At 49.8% G+C, this 15,823-nt stretch overlaps 1 protein-coding gene across 18 annotated transcripts in view; it reads left to right on the top strand.

The window, feature by feature from the left end:
• The window catches only part of Ep400 (E1A binding protein p400), a 96,670-nt gene that overhangs the window by 4,519 nt on the left and 76,328 nt on the right, over window positions 1–15,823 (top strand). For 13 of the 18 annotated variants that reach the window (XM_078039424.1, XM_078039425.1, XM_078039423.1 and 10 more), the window contains exons 2-3: window positions 6,816–8,197; window positions 9,594–9,704. In XM_078039424.1, the coding sequence (XP_077895550.1) occupies window positions 6,851–8,197; window positions 9,594–9,704 (1,458 nt within the window). In that variant the 5' untranslated portion in view covers window positions 6,816–6,850. The remainder of the gene's footprint in view (window positions 1–6,815; window positions 8,198–9,593; window positions 9,705–15,823) is intronic. The other 5 variants (XM_078039426.1, XM_078039436.1, XM_078039431.1 and 2 more) reach the window with 1 other exon arrangement.

The following is a 15,823-nucleotide window of genomic DNA, read 5'->3' on the forward strand; positions in this document are numbered from 1 at the left end:
AGGTGCCTGTTGGGGTGAACTCACAGAGAGTGTGTGGACATGGAGTGCTCACTTGGAGAGGATGGCACTAGGAGTGGTTCTGTGGTTGAGCTCCTGCTTGCAGGTGCACAAAGCATGCACACAGAGTCTGATGACGAGGTGGGTGCACCCAGGGACGTCTGTTAAGTAAAGTCAGAGACGTGGAAAGACGTGCTGCAGCCCTTCCTTATTGGTGGCATCTAAGAGTTGGTCTCACAGAGATGGATGATTGAACAGTGGCGACTAGAGCCTGGGAAGTGGATGGCGGGTTAGAGAGGCTGGGTAGCTGCGCAGAGATGCGGTGAGACAGGAGGGGTGAGGTCTCCTACTCTGTGGCACACTGCTACACATCCCAGGGTCCCAACACACAGACACGGTGAGTGTCTCAGGACACAGAAATTGTGGTACTGAATTATTGCACTGCTCTGTAATAATACGTAATAAGAGTAGTACGTATACTATGTGCCAGTTTTTAAAAACCGAGTTAAAATTAGAAACATAGTGTTTAAAAAGGCTTTACTGTTGGTGGTATTCTGCTACCCGTTGGAGTACCTGTACCTTATTTCCTGAATTCTGCTAGGGATGGAACCCAGGATCCTGCATGTGGGAGGCAAGCAGGTTGCCCTGAGCTAGGACCTCAGGCCTTTTTACTGAGACCAGCAAACAAACAAACATCTACTTAGAAGAGAATGTTCAAGCTTGTCATGGAGAAGAGCAGTGTAAGTGGTGGCATCCATGGCATGTGCCCACTGGATGTGTTTTGGGGTTGTGAACCCCATGAACGCTCTGCATCTGCCCACCTTGCTTCCCATGCCTGCCTTCAGCAGCAGGAGCAGCTCGCGTGCCACTTGTGATTCCACGTCTTGTTTCCTGGTCTAGGGAGATACTCATTTTAGTTTGTGTTGCTTTTTTTGTTTTTGTTTTTGATGCTAAGTCGTTTGAAACCAGGGATCTGTACATGCTAGGCAAGGTCTCTATCACTGACTGAGCTACATCCCCAGAGCTTTTTTGAGACAAGACCTGGTAAGTTGCTGAGGTTGGCTTCAAACTTGTGATCCTCCTGCCTCAGCCTCCTGAGGCTGTGGGATTACAGGTGTGTACTGCTGCTTGTTTACTTTTGTTAGTGGGAAGTTTGAGCATTCTCTTCTAAGCTGTTAAATAGATGCTTAGCAGTGATTTCCTTAAGGTGAAAAGGGCTTTTGTTTGATTTGTGGGGGAGGAAGGATGACCGTGCAGCTCAGCTCAGGGTGACAGAAGCCCCAAGAAGGTAGGGAGCTGGGTGAGAAGTCTCAGTGAGGACAGGCTATGCTGGTGCCAGGTGGTGCCTTCAGGTTTCAGATCTCCTCCTGTGCCTCTCTTGGAAGCTTGTTTTTAGGGGAGGAACTGGCTGTGCCCCAACAGCAGCTGCCCACCGGGTGTGGGGCACTGTTGTGCATCTGCCCTGGGACCCTGGCTCTCAGCTGGCTACAGTTGCCATTGTGGGTCCCCTTGCACCAGCATTTCTCCTGCGCCTAGCTCTTGGTTTTTGTTTTCTCTAGTTCCCTCCTATCCCCTTAGACACTGTGTCCTGGTCTCCCCTGCTCTTCCTCTCCTCTGTCCTGAAGACTGACCTTTACTACTGTCTCTCTTAGGTGTCAAGCCTCTCGGAGAGCTTGCAGGTCTTCTGCAGGGGTCCACAGTGGGAGGGGTTCCTACAGCCAGCTAGCTTGCTTGCTTGCCTCCTTCCTTCCTTTCTTCCCTTTTTTTTCTGGTCTTCAGAAATGGTCTAAGGCCATTTCTACCTTCTGCTCCAGGATTTCTTTTCTGTCTCTTTATCTCCTTTTTCTCTCTTTGTCTTTCCCCTCTTACCCCAGTACTGAGGATTGAAGCAAGGGGTGCTCTACCACTGAGCCACATCCCCATCCCTTTTTATTTTTTGAGATAGGTTCTTACTAAGTTGCCTAGACAGGCCTCAAACTTGAGATTCTCCTTCCTCAGCCTCGAGAGTTGCTGGGCTTACAGGTGTGCACATTGTGTAGGGTGTCTGCATGGTGGCTGACGCAGGAGAGGGCTCTGGATTTCCCAAGAGAGCATCTACAGTCCTGGAAGCTGACCCGGCAGGTGAGGAGTGGAAGCTCTCCTTTGGTGATTGAAGGCTGTGTGTCCTTCTCAGTCTGCTGGGCAGTAGAGCAGGCAGCTCTGCCTTAGGCAAGAGCCAAGGGAAGGACCAGCACAGCTGGAAAATGGCCTGCTGATCCAGAGTGGGGTGCTGGGTGTGCACCTGTCCCCAGCTGCTGGCTGCCTGGCCTGGAGCGCTCAGTTGAGGCAGGAGCAGTGCCATGCTCTGGTGCCTGTGGTATGGCCTTGCAGACCTCCACCCAGCCTAGCTGTCGCCATCAACAGCACTCGTTCTGGTCTGCAGGAACTAGTTGATCGTGTACCTGATTCTGCCAGGCTCCTGGGCCCTGTCACAGCTCGGACTTGGAATGGTCTTCTCATCTGTGCTGAAGGAGATGGTCTCTATGCATCTTCCATTTATTCTTTATTATTTTTTTGGTACTGGGGATTGAACCCAGGGGCACTTAGTCACCTAGTCTTGAAACAGGGTTTTGACTGAGTTGCTTAGGGTCACACTAAGCTGCCCAGGCTGGCCTTGAACTGCCTCAGCCTCTGAGTCACTGGGATCACACATGCACAACACAGTGCCCAGCAGTGTCTTTTTTTTTTTTTTAAATATTTATTTTTCAGTTGTAGTTGGACACGATACTTTTATTTTATATATTTGTTTTTATGTGATGCTGAGGATTGAACCCAGGGCCTCGCACATGCTAGGCAAGCGCACTACCACTCAGCCCCAGCCCCTTTTTCTTTTTCTTTTTTTTAAAGGACAGTGTTTATTATTTTCACTTACAGAAATGCAGAATTGTACATTTAACCCAGTTTAATAGCAAATTCCTTTGTCTTTGCCTTTCCCCTTTCCATCCTGGAAGAGTGAGCCACAGGTCCTAGTCCTAGGACACGCCTCCCAGTGAGGGTAGCACTCACCATGCCTGTCCCTGTCATTGGTCCTGAGGACATCTTTATCTTCCTGGTTGCCTGGTGTGAAGGCGGTTTTGTTTTATTGTGTTTATACCACTAAGTAATATCCTCAGTTGTTAGCACTTCACTTTTTTAATTTTTATTTATTTAATTTTTTTCCAATTTTTTTTTTTTTTTTTTGGTGGGGGTAGTACTGGGGATTGAACTCAGGGGCACTTGACCCCTGAGCCACATCCCCACCCCTATTTTGTATCTCATTTAGAGACAGAGTCTCACTGAGTTGTTAGCACTTTGCTTTTTGCTGAGGCTGGCTTTGAACTTGTGATCCTCCTGCCTCGGCCTCCCTAGCCTCTGGGATTACAGGCGTGCACTACCACGCTCAGTGTTGAGAGCCACAGCCGAGTTGGGATGGTGCCTAGCATTTTGCCAGTACTTTTGAGTTCTCGCAGAGTTCCCGTTCAGTTCCAGTTGAGCTCTCGCAGGGATTCCTGGAAAGTTCGCAGTTGAGCTCTCGTGGGGATTCCTGGAGAGTGCGCGTTGGTTGGTGAAGTTCCGGTGGAGGGAGTTCCGGTTGGTGTATGGTGTGTCCCGGAGAAGGCCGCGTGGGTGGTGTTCGGGGGAGTTGGGAAATAAAGTTTGTTCCTGCTTGAGTGGCTTGTGATTTGTGCCCAGCCAGATTGCAGCATTTGGTGGCCCGTATGGGGACGCCTGAAGCTTGGGGGTAAGTAAAATTGCTCGCCCCTGAGGAAAGGTGAGAGAATGGGTGACCATTTCAAAAAACAATATGTTCTTGTTTTGATTTGTTTTGTTTCAAGCTGCCTGTCCCTAGAATTTTCTCAGGCAAACTAGGAAAAATGGTTGGCTCAAGGTTTGAAGTGGTTCGCCCCTGAGGAAGAGATAGAGATAGACCACGAATATACATTTCAAGAAAATAGGAAAGTTGATACAACGATTTTTTGTTCTGTTTTTGTTTCACTTTGTTTCGGTTTTGTTTTGTGTTATCTTGTTGGGTTGCATTATCCTTGTAGCACAAATATGGGATTAGAAATTAGTAAAAAAAACAAACCGAAAGAGTGTTAAGTAAAATGCTAGAAGAAGGAGGCACCCCAGTAAAACCAAGAGAGCAGTTAGGGCATATGTTGATACAATACAAAAATGTAGCCCATGGCTTTTTAAGGAGGAGTTGTTGAATATATCACAATGGGACCATCATGGTGAAGATTTAAGGGACAGGGAAAAGAAAAACCAGGAACTCTGCCAGTTGGCACATTGCCATTGTGGATGATGATACGATTTTGTTTGCCTAGTCCAAAGCTTTCAGTTCAGATTATGGTAGAAGACATATCAGATCAGGAAAAAAAGGAGGCCTCTCTAGATAGAAAGGGGAAGAAAGTTTAGAGCAGAAAAAGCCATCAGGGGAAAAGTTACAACAGGAGGCTGCTACTAACATCTTTCTATCACCAGAGGGCATAAGTGTCCAACCAACAGCTCTGCCTATGGAGACAACATATGCTGAGTGGCCCTCAACCCCCGTAGTTGATAGATGGGATCCTGAGACAGGACCTCAAAAAAATTAGCATGCCCTGTATTTGAGACGGCAGGAGGGCAACGAATTCACCATGCTTTAGATTTCAAAACAGTGAAGCAGCTAAAAGAGGCTGTAACAACCTATGGTCCTCAAGCACCCTTCACTGTAAGCATGGTCGAATCCATTACCAACTTGAACATGACGCCAGCAGATTGGACTAATATGTGTAAAGCTGTGATAAATGGAGGACAATACCTATTATGGAAGGTTGCCAATGAGGAATTTTGCACAGAGACGGCTAGGCGAAATGCAACAACCGGTTATCCTCAGAGAAATCTAGATATGTTGTTAGGAAAGGGACCTTATGAGGGTCAATAGCAACAAATTGGATATGATCCTGCCATATACTCACAGATTGCTGCAGATGTGGTTGGGGCATGGAAGACTTTACGAGGACATGGAGATTTACAAGGTCAATTATCTAAGGTAATACAAGGAGCTAATGAATCTTATGCTGAATTTGTAGATAGGCTTATTCAAACAGCTACCAGAGTTTTTTGGGATACAGAACAAGCAATACCATTAATTAAACAGCTAGCCTTTGAGCAAGCAAATCGATGGTGCAAAGGCAAATTTGGGGGCCAACAGAGGTGAGGCAAAGAACCTCACCCCCCCACTGGTGCAAAGGCCTATCCACAAGTATGGCTGTATGCTGGACCAGTAGTCAATGACCGGTAAGATACAATTGCAATGGTGCCAACCTAAGACAGGAGGCTGACGCCTTGAGGTCCGCTCATCCAATGATGGGTAAGGACCATATGTAGTATTGGACAGCCTAAGACAGGCACTGTCCCTAAGCCACATTGCTTGTTGTTTAATTAAATAGAAAGGGGGAGATGTTGAGAGCCACAGCCGAGTTGGGATGGCGCCTAGCATTTTGCCAGTACTTTTGAGTTCTCGCGGAGTTCCTGTTGAGTTTGTGGTTGAGCTCTCGTGGGGATTCTTGGAGAGTTCGCTGTTGAGCTCTCATGGGGATTTCTGGAGAGTGCGTGTTGGTTGGTGAAGTTCCGGTGGAGGGAGTTCCAGTTGTTGTGTGGTGTGTCCTGGAGAAGGCCACATGGGTGGCGTTCGCGGGAGTTTGGAAATAAAAGTTTGTTCCTGCTTGAGTGGCTCGTGATTTGTGCCCAGCCAGACTGCGGCAGCCCAGCTTTATTTTTTATTTTGAGTCAGGGTCTCCCTAAGTTGCTTAGGGTCTCGGTAAGTTGCTGAGACTGGGATTATAAATGTGCCCACTATGCCGGGCAAAGGCAGTGGTGGTACCTGTCCTCTGGCCACCCACTTGGCCTACCTGGGTGATGTAGCATGCACAGCAGGCATAGTGGGCAGGAGGACGGCTGGCCCAGTGGAGTCGTCATGTGTAGCCACCACCAGCCAGGGGCTTTTTTTTTTCTTTCTTTTTTGGTACCAGGGATTGAACTCAGGGTCCCTCGACCACTAAGCCCCAGCCCCAGCCCTATTTTGTCTTTTATTAGAGATAGGGTCTCACTGAGTTGCTTAGAGCCTCGCAAAATTGCTGAAGCTGGCTTTGACCTCAGGATCCTCCTGCCTCCATGTGCCTCCGCGCCCAGCCTCAGGGCTTCTTGTCCTCACCACGGTGGTGACTGTCTCAGACTTGCTCAGAAGGCTGGCACTACCCTGGTGGGGCCCCTTGCTGCCAGCTTTGTTTCCAGCACTGTCGCTGGTCTGTACTTCGGGGCAGCTCAGGCAGCTGGGTGGTTGCTTGATGGTCCAGCCTGGGCCAGCTGGTTGACTACCAGAGGCTTGACCTGCTGAGGGAATAAGGAGAGTGCTCGGGCAGTGGGACCAGGTGACAGAACCAGGAGATTCCTTTTGCCTCAGCATGGGGTTCAGTGCTGGAGTTTCTAGGTCTTTTCTGAAGTAGGGGATTTCTGCTTTCTTAGCCTCCTGTTGTTTTGGGGTGGTAGGTGGGGGGCGCACCTTCTTCCCTTTTTTTTTCTCTCCAGCATCTTGAATAACTGGAGGAGAGCGAGGAGAGGGAGTTGTGGGCAGTGTATATGTTGTCTCCTGGGACTCTTTTGGTGTGAGGTAGTGAGATGCCTTGTTGGACTCAGATGACAGTGGGAGCATCCCTCAGAGTGGCCTCTTCTGTGCTGCTCAGGAACAGTTCTTTCAGTGGTGGTCACGATTCCATATTCTTTCCAGTGACTCAGTTCTGACTTTGCTTTTCTAGGAGGACGGTACATTGGACTCCAGAGGGAGGTGACGATGCACCATGGCAGTGGTCCTCAGAACGTCCAACATCAGCTGCAGAGGTCCAGGTCCTTCACCGCCAGTGAGGAGGAGCAGTCGGCCCATCCAAATCTGCCGCCATCCCCTGCAGCACCCTTTGCTCCGTCGGCCAGCCCGTCTGCCCCCCAGTCCCCCGGCTACCAGATACAGCAGTTGATGAGCAGGAGTCCTGCAGCTGGGCAGAATGTGAACATTGCCCTACAAAGCGTGGGCCCTGTGGTGGGAGGAAACCAGCAGATCACGCTAGCCCCTCTGCCGCTGCCCAGTCCCACCTCTCCAGGTTTCCAGTTCAGTGCACAGCAGAGGCGATTTGAGCATGGCTCTCCTTCGTACATTCAGGTTGCGTCCCCCCTGTCCCAGCAGGTGCAGACACAGAGCCCTACGCAGCCCAGCACCGGGCCTGGGCAGGCCCTGCAGAATGTGCGTGCAGGGGCCCCTGGGCCTGGGCTGGGTATGTGCAGCAGTAGCCCTACCGGAGGCTTTGTGGACGCCAGCGTGCTTGTGAGGCAGATCAGCTTGAGCCCGTCCAGTGGCGGGCACTTTGTGTTTCAGGAGGCTCCAGGCCTCACTCAGATGGCCCCGGGGGCCCAGGTTCAGCTCCAGCATGCTGGAGCGCCCATTGCAGCACGAGAGCGGAGACTGTCCCAGCCTCACGCACAGTCAGGAGGCACCATCCACCACCTGGGACCCCAGAGCCCTGCAGCTGCTGGAGGAGCCAGCCTGCAGCCCCTGGCCAGCCCAGGCCACATCACCACAGCCAGCCTGCCTCCCCAGATCAGCAGTATCATCCAGGGCCAGCTGATTCAGCAGCAGCAGGTGCTGCAGGGGCAGCCACTGAGCCGGCCTCTGGGATTTGAGAGGACTCCCGGCCTGCTGCTGCCTGGGGTTGGGGGGGCTCCTGCGTTTGGGATGACATCTCCACCACCTCCCACCAGCCCTTCCCGAACTGCCATGCCCCCCGGCCTTTCCAGCCTGCCGCTCTCGTCTGTGGGGAGCTCAGGGGTGAAGAAGGCTCCCAAGAAACTGGAAGAGATCCCCCCAGCCTCTGCGGAGATGGCGCAGATGAGGAAGCGGTGCCTGGACTACCACTACAGGGAGATGGAGGCCCTGCGGGAGGCCTTCCGAGAGTGCCTGGTCGAACTGTTTTTCTTGCAACACCTCCAGGGGAACATGATGGATTTCCTTGCTTTTAAGAAGAAGCATTATGCCCCGTTACAGGCATATCTTAGGCAGAATGATTTGGACATTGAGGAAGAGGAGGAGGAGGAGGAGGAGGAGGAGGAGGAAGAGGAAGAAGGAAAGTCTGAGGTCATCAATGATGAGGTAAGCAATACTGGTTCAGTCTTCTAGGGGACATGCATGAAGCAAGGTAGAGTGTAGCAACCGTGAGTTGAAGGGTGACCTTTGAACCCGGGACCTTGGGGAGAGTTTATTTCTTGAGGGTATGAAGGAGGAGTGGTGTGGGACTCCCTTCCTGTAGAGAAGCTGCACAGTACCCTACTTCCTCACGGAGAGCAGGCCCGTCCCAGGTGCAGAGCCGAGCCAGGCCATCACCCCTCCCACCCAGTGTGTGGTCCTGGGCTGGTGCCCTGCTTCTGTGGTGGAAGGGTTCTGCCGCAGCTGGACCCTGAGCACCCGCAGCCTTGTGCTTACATGGTGCTCACAGGAACCCTGCCAGCAAGGCTTTTAAACAAGCGGTTTAAATCACCAGCTGTAATTAGAAATTGCTGGATATGTTTTTATGAGATCTCCACGATTAAAATATAGTTATTGTGGCAAAAAACTACTAAGACTTTTTTTTTCAGCTTTCATACGTAGTCTTATTTTTGAGATCATGTTTTAAATGCACTTTTGCAAACACCTATTGAGTAATATTTAAGGTAGAATCTTTAGTGGACAATATACTTTTTGGGCATCCAGAATGGGTGCATAGTAGACCCCAAGCCACCGAAGTTCCCGAAGTTGCTGGTGTGTCCTGAGCACCAGGTGGTAATGGTACTATAGCACTGTACTTTGTGCCTTCGTGTTGTGCAGTATATGCTGTGTTGCGGGGCTTGTTTTACGATACTGTTTAAATAACTTAGGACTTTGCCAGCCCTTCTGCAAAGAAACCAGCTTGTGGTAAGCCAAAGCTCGTCTCTTTGCCCATGTCCTCTGGCTCTGTGGATGTATCTGTGTGGCTCTGCCATCTGTGTCTTCTCTGGCGTCCTTCCTGGGATGGACCGTTCTTGTTTTTCAGAAGGTCTACATTATTCTGAGGGCTTCACCTCTGTTGCCTTGAGGCAGTGAAGTCCAGTTCTCTGTTTGTATGCCAGTGTTGTCTGTAAGCCGGTCCCCTTCACTGTACGTGAGAGGTCAGCCCTCCACAGCCTGCTGCCGCCGAGGACCTTTGCCACGGGACCACTGGTCAGCAGCAGCGCTGTGGTGCAGACGGCCAGAGAAGCCGCAGGACTTCCTCCCTGAGTCTGTTGCCACTCCCACTCCAGTCTGGGGTTGTAGAATCCAGGGTACGCCCATGATCTGGACTGGAGCTGCTGAGTGTGCATCAGGGTCACTGGGCGTCACGTAGCACGTCTCTCAGTTCAGTGTCCTTGACAGGATTTGATGCAAAAGCATTTTAATCACCTGAATCAGTGAGCTGTCAGCAATGAAATTCTAACAAAATTCTGAGCAGTCTTAAAAATTATGTTGCCTTTTTTTCTCAAAATATTTCTCTCAGGTAAAGGTTGTGACAGGCAAGGATGGGCAGACTGGGACTCCTGTTGCTATAGCAACCCAGCTTCCGCCAAATGTGTCTGCTGCTTTTTCATCCCAGCAGCAGCCGCCTCAGGTACTTTTCGATGGTTCTAAATTGTAGTCTCATCCCAAACGTCTCCTTCATCCAGATATTTTAACTTCAATTTACTATTTGCTCTTTGGCATTTTTTTTTCCAGAGCCCATTCCTTATTTTTTAAAAGTCAAAACGCCTTCCCACATACACAGCTGTAGATCAAGTTGCATGAGCCTATGCCAGCCCAGGCCTCGCTGCGCTGCTCCCATGCACTGCAGCGTGGTGGTGGCCCTTAGTCTGCATGTCCACTTTCAGTCCTGTGTGTGTGCCCAGGACCCTTGTGTGCTGTGTTTTCAATGTTCGTCCTTTCTTGTGTCTTTTACCTGTATTTTGAGAATGTTGCAAAACAGAAAAAGAAAACATCTTAAGCAAATGATAATGCTGGTGTTCCCCTTAGCTAGAGGGATGTTGAGGTGAAGTCCCCGAGATTGTGGAGACTGCGAGCTTCTGGGTGGAGTCAAGTCCGTGCCAGGAGTTCAACACGCCAGGTTCTAGTGCTTTTGGAATCAGTTGTGGGTCCTGAAGCAGTTCCGTTCTCGGTGATGCTTTTTGTTATTCTTGCTTTTGAAAGAATCTCAGGTACACGTGAAAGTTGCACTAAACGTACAGAAAACTCCTGATTCTCCCTAAGCTAGCTGGCGGGCGGCTTCCTGCTGCCTCTGCTTAGTGTTTGTTCTCTCACGGGTGTGCGGTGTTGGTTCACAGCCTTTACCCAGATGCTCCAGCACCTGGAAGGTAAGGATGTCACCTGGCCCACACCATGCATGGTCAGCTAGGAGACGTCACGGATCCACAGCTCACACCCAGGTCCCGCCTCCTGTCCTAAGATGCCTTTCCAGCTCCCTCTGACCCTGACCCAGACCTCCCTAGGTGTTCCTCTGCGGTGTCCTGGTCTTTGTGGTCTGGGCTGGTCTGTCTTTTGTGGCCCTACTGTTTCTGAGGAGTACCAGCCTGTTTGATGCAGTGTGGTGGGTCCAGGGTTGTGCAGTGTTTCCTTGGGTCATATCCAATTGTGTGTTTGATTTTTTGGCAGTGCTGGGGTGGATCCCAGGCCTCCCACATGCCACGCAAGCTCTAGCCAGGTGTGTTTGAGAGGAGCCCGTCCCATGATGGCTGGGGTTGACTGAGTGATTGCTTGAGGTGGTATGGCCAGGCCTGTCCCATGGAAGCTCTGTTTTTCTCTGTGTAAAGAGTGAGGAGCAGGAAAGATGCCCTGAGAATGCGTAAGTGCCGAGACTCCACTCCCTCCCTGTTGCTGCTGTGTCTGCCTCAGTCACTGCTGTGATGGTACCAGTGGGCGCTCTGTGTGCAGCGGTTGAAGGATCCTGTAACCAGAGCTCCTCTTTCTACCATTTTTATGTCCTTTTACACGTGAGTGCTTATTTTCATCAGTCCCATGGGTATTTGTTTCCGTCTATCTAAATTCACTCTAGTTATATTCAGTGAAACTCACTTTTTTGGCCTTATTCTGTGAGTCTTGACAAATCCATGGAGTGGGCTATTCTGCACCACAGTCAAGGACCAGGTAGTTTCCAGGACTTCCATGGCCAGGCCCCTCCCCACCTCGGCCCTGTCCTCTAGCTCCGTGGTGGTGCCTGTGGGGTCCCAGCTGTGCCCTTGTGGCTGAGTGGCACTCCTTGAATGGACGTGCCTATTTTGCTTACCTGTCACCTCAGGAGGGTGCTTCCATTTTAGGGATGTACATGTGTGTTTATTCTTTGTTAGGTCAAGGTATGTCCAGGTTGCCTGAGTGGCCTTGCCTGCATCCTCCTGCTTCAGCCTCCGGGGTCCCTGGGACTGCAGGTGTCAGGAGTTTGTGAGCAAAGCTGTGGCGTGCACACAGTGTTAATGTGAGCGTGGACTTCTCTTTACCTGAGGGAACATTGCAGTCAGGCTGTGTGTTAAGTGTACATCCAGCCTCACGAGGAACTGCCAGCCTTTCCAGAGGGCCTGTGCTGTCTTGTGTTCTCAGCATAGGGTGCAGGGTCACCATCCAATTCCTCCAGGGTGGTTGGACTTTTCAGAGTGTTGATCACACTGACAGGTCTGCAGTGACTTTCCTGTACATCTAGGGTTGTTGGTTTAGGCATCTTTTCCTGTGTCTCTTGCTGGTCATGGGTTTTCTTTGGTGAAGTGTCTGTTCACAGCTTACAGATGTTTTCATTGAACTGTTTTGTTGTTGTGTTTGAAAGTTCTTTACATAATATGGATGTTAAATTTTTTGTTAGACATAAGATTTGCAAATTTTTTTCAGTCCTGTGGTTTACCTTTTTCTCAACAGTATCTTTTGCAGAACAAATATCTTAAATTCTGATGTAGTACATGCAGGGCACAAGGGCCACGCCTGTAATCTCAGCAGCTCAGGAGGCTGAGGCAGGAGGATCACAAGTTCAAGGCCAGCCATAGCAACTTAGTGAGGCCCTAAGCAAGTTAGCAAGACCCAGTCTCTAAATAATTAAGTGAATGAAAATGAATAAGTCAACATAAATGAATGGCTGGGGATGTGGTGTCCCTGGGTTCAATCCCTGGTAACCAAAAAAAAAAAAAAAAAAAAAACCAGAAAATTCCAATGAGATGCAAGTAATTATTTTAAAAAAAAACCTGCTTATGCTTCTGATATTATATTTAAGAACTCTATACTCAGTTTAAGATCACAAGGATTTTCTCTTCTTTTTGGGGAGAGGGTTATGTTTTTAGTAATTTGGGCCTCTGATCAATTTCATCCTTTTTCTTTCTTTCTTTTCTTTTTTTGGAATTGAACCCAGGGATGCTTAACCACTGAGCCACATCCTTAGTTAGCCTATTTTTTTACTATTTATTTTAGTTTTTAGGTGGACGCAATATCTTTATTTTTATATGGTGCTGAGAATCGAACCCAGTGCCTCATGCATGCCAGGTGAGCTCTACCACTGAGCAACCACCTCAGCCCCATCCTTAGCCCTTTTTATTTTTTATTTTGAGACAGGGCCTCACAAAATTGAGGCTGGCCTTGAACTTGCAATTCTTCTGCCTCAGCCTCCTGAGCTGCTGGGATCACAGGTGTGACCCCTCCCCCAGTTCTATGGTCTCTGTAGCGTGACAGACATGGACAGAGATTCACAGTGTTGTGCCCACACCGCATCTTGAGAAGATGACCCTTGTTGGTCCTGGTGGCTTTCGTGACTGCCCAGAGCCCACGTGGTCCCGTGTGTGCTGGCCATGGTTTGCTGGCAGTGGCAGCCATCCTGATTTCCATGGCTTCCTGTGGGCCAGGTGGCATGTGTTTTCCAGCTTTTCAGAATGGTGTTGGTAGTTTTTGTTGCTTTGCCTCTCCATGTGACCTTCTGGATTGGCCTACTGGCTTTGGGACATTCTGCTAGGTGTTGGTGTGGTGGCTCTGGCCAGCTAGGGAGAAGTGCCTGCAGTGCTGAGTCTTCTGTCCCTGAGTGTGGCAGATCACTGTGTTCACTCACGGTTTGGTTTCTGCCCTCTTACAACTGTCAGCATGCTGCTCTTGTGTGTACGTCTTGTTAGGTCTTTACTTATCAATTTTTTTGGCGGTCTTATAAGTAGTACTTAGAACACAATTCCCTCTGTTCATTGCAGGTATATAGAAATACAGTTGATTATTTGAGTCTGTATTTTGCAATCTTGTTAAACTCATCCATTAATTTTAGAAAGGGCTCTTTAAATTGAGGGTCTGTGGGGTTTTCTGCATAGAGAGCTGTCTGCATGGAGTCAGGCTGGCTTTCCTTTCTGACCTGTGTGCATTCCACTTCTCATCCTCACTGTCCTGGTCAGTAGGCTCCAGCCTGGGGCCAGGTGGGAGTGGTGCGTGGTGTCCTGGCTGGTCCTGTCCTGCTTCGTGAGCAAGTGGGAGCTGAGCTGTGGGTTTGTTGATGTCCTTATCGGGCCAAGGGAATTCCCTTTGTTCCTGTGCGTGTTGAAGTCTATCAGGTGCTATTTATGTATTGATGACATGGTTTGTGAATGTCATCTTTAGTCTTAAACAATGGCACATCGCATACTGAGATGCGCTTCCAGAACAGGGAGCCTGTGGATCTTGGTGCTGGTGTTGGCTGGGTTTGCTGTGCACACGTGCGGGAACACACCTGACCATTACCATGCTCTCCTTTTTTAAATTTAAAATATTTCTTTTTTTTTTTTTCCTGGTGGTGCTTCCTAGGCAGGTGCTTTGCCTCTGAGCTATACCCCCTGCCCGTAGATTTTTATTTTTTTTTATTTGAGATGGGTCTCACTTGGGCTTGAACTCATAATCCTTCCCCCTCTGCCCCCAAGCAATTGGGGCTATAGGTGCTGTCATGTGCCTGGTCACGATGTCCATTTTTGTGCTCCTTGCAGGCACCTGCTGCCCAGCCCTTTCAGATTCCTCAGATGCTCGACTTATCTGTACTTGACCTGTTGGAGCCCTTTCAAGCCAGCTCCAGTATCCTGTGACATGTCCCTCTCACTGTGGCTCAAAATGCTAAGAGTCATCGTGTATGTCCCTTGTACAGCCCTGGAGTCAGCCCTTTTCAAGGAGTCTCATTCCTTTTTGTGGAGAATAATTAATTTGATTCTGCTGTTTATGCACCTGCTATAATGAGTTTGAAGATATATTGGAGATTGTCAGAAGGGTTGTAAGTGGGCATCTTTCCTGCTAATGCTTGGAGGAACATTGGGGTCAGTGCTCTTGTAGCTGACATTGGTGAGTGCTGCGTGGGAGCATGGTATGTGGAAGTCAGAGCTGGCCATGCAGGCTGACGCTCCAGGCACTGACCCACTTGCCAGAGCTTTGGGGGGGAAGTGTCGCTGGGGCTCTGTGAGAGTCCCCCTGGGTTCTAATGGAGGGTACTTGGGCTAGGCATTTGGGAACACTGCCTCCCCTGGGAGGGGAGGGCAATGGGCATGCCCTTTTTGACGTGGCAGCCTGCTCTGGAGGTGCTTCTGTGTTCTTCCACACAACATGGGCAGGGGCGTTCCCAGCAGCATGGCTTGTGTGTGACCTGAATTGAATAGCTGGAAGGTCCCCTGGCAGGAGAGTGGACGGTGACTGTGTATGTCTCCGTGGAGAGGTGTGACGAGTGAGCAGTGAAGGCAAGGGGCTTGGCAGGGGCCTGCCGCAGAGTGTCGCAGGTGAATTGCAGTGGTGAGCACTGCCCGTGCAGCCAGAGGCCAGCTGTCAGCCGAGACGCTGTAAGCAGGTGTTCTTGAGGGGTCACAGACAGGAGCGTTGTGTGTAGCGTGTCAGAGATGGTGATGTGCACAGGTGTGGCCCAGTCAGTGCACTCCTTGCCTGAGTCATGTGTGAGGCCACTTGCCCCTTAGCAGTCGAGGCGTGCGGTGCAGTGCTGTCCATTGCTGCTCATGAGTCTCCAGAATCTGTTCCTTGATTCACTTTGAGGCAGGTCTCCCCTGTTGCACAGGCTGGCCCTGAACTCCCAGCTCAGAAGATCCTGCTGCCTGAGCCTCTCTAGTGCCGGTCCCCAGGGGCCACACTGTGCTTAGTTCCCTGAGGATGCATGCTCTGCAGGAGGGTAGTTTGGTCATTGGTCACTCTGTGTTGGTTTTCCAGGAACTGCCATGTTTTCTGTGATGGCAGCATTACTTTACATTTCCACTGACAATGTGCAAAGGTTCTGTGGGGAGAAGCTTGTCACCTACTGTGATGACGAGTACCTTGGCAGGAAGCAGGGGTGTGGAGCTTTTAGACACAAGTGGTATTTTATTTCCTAAGCCAGGTGATAAATACATGGGGATTACCTTATTGCTCTTTAAAATTGTATGTCATGTGTTTTCCCACTTTCCCTCTCAGAAATGTATGATGAGAGATTTCAGATGTACAGAAAAGTGGATTGTCTGGTGAAATGATTCCCCTGTTTAAATAATATGATCAGTTTTACTGTGCTCTTAAAATCTCACATATTTTATGATATACTTCATGATAAAAATTATTTAAGAGACCAAAAGAGAAACCCAGGAGTCTCCATTTTGATTGTAGATTCTGGAGGATCTCAAATGCCAGTGGATCTGAGGCCTAGAGGAGAGCTGGGGTGGAGAGCTGTGCTCCTGTTCTTGGGGAGAGACCTCAGTCTGGGTCTGTCATTCACAGCTTCACTGAGGTATACTGACTGGTGAG

Source organism: Ictidomys tridecemlineatus, chromosome 2 (assembly GCF_052094955.1).
Source record: "Ictidomys tridecemlineatus isolate mIctTri1 chromosome 2, mIctTri1.hap1, whole genome shotgun sequence".
Taxonomy (NCBI): domain Eukaryota; kingdom Metazoa; phylum Chordata; class Mammalia; order Rodentia; family Sciuridae; genus Ictidomys; species Ictidomys tridecemlineatus.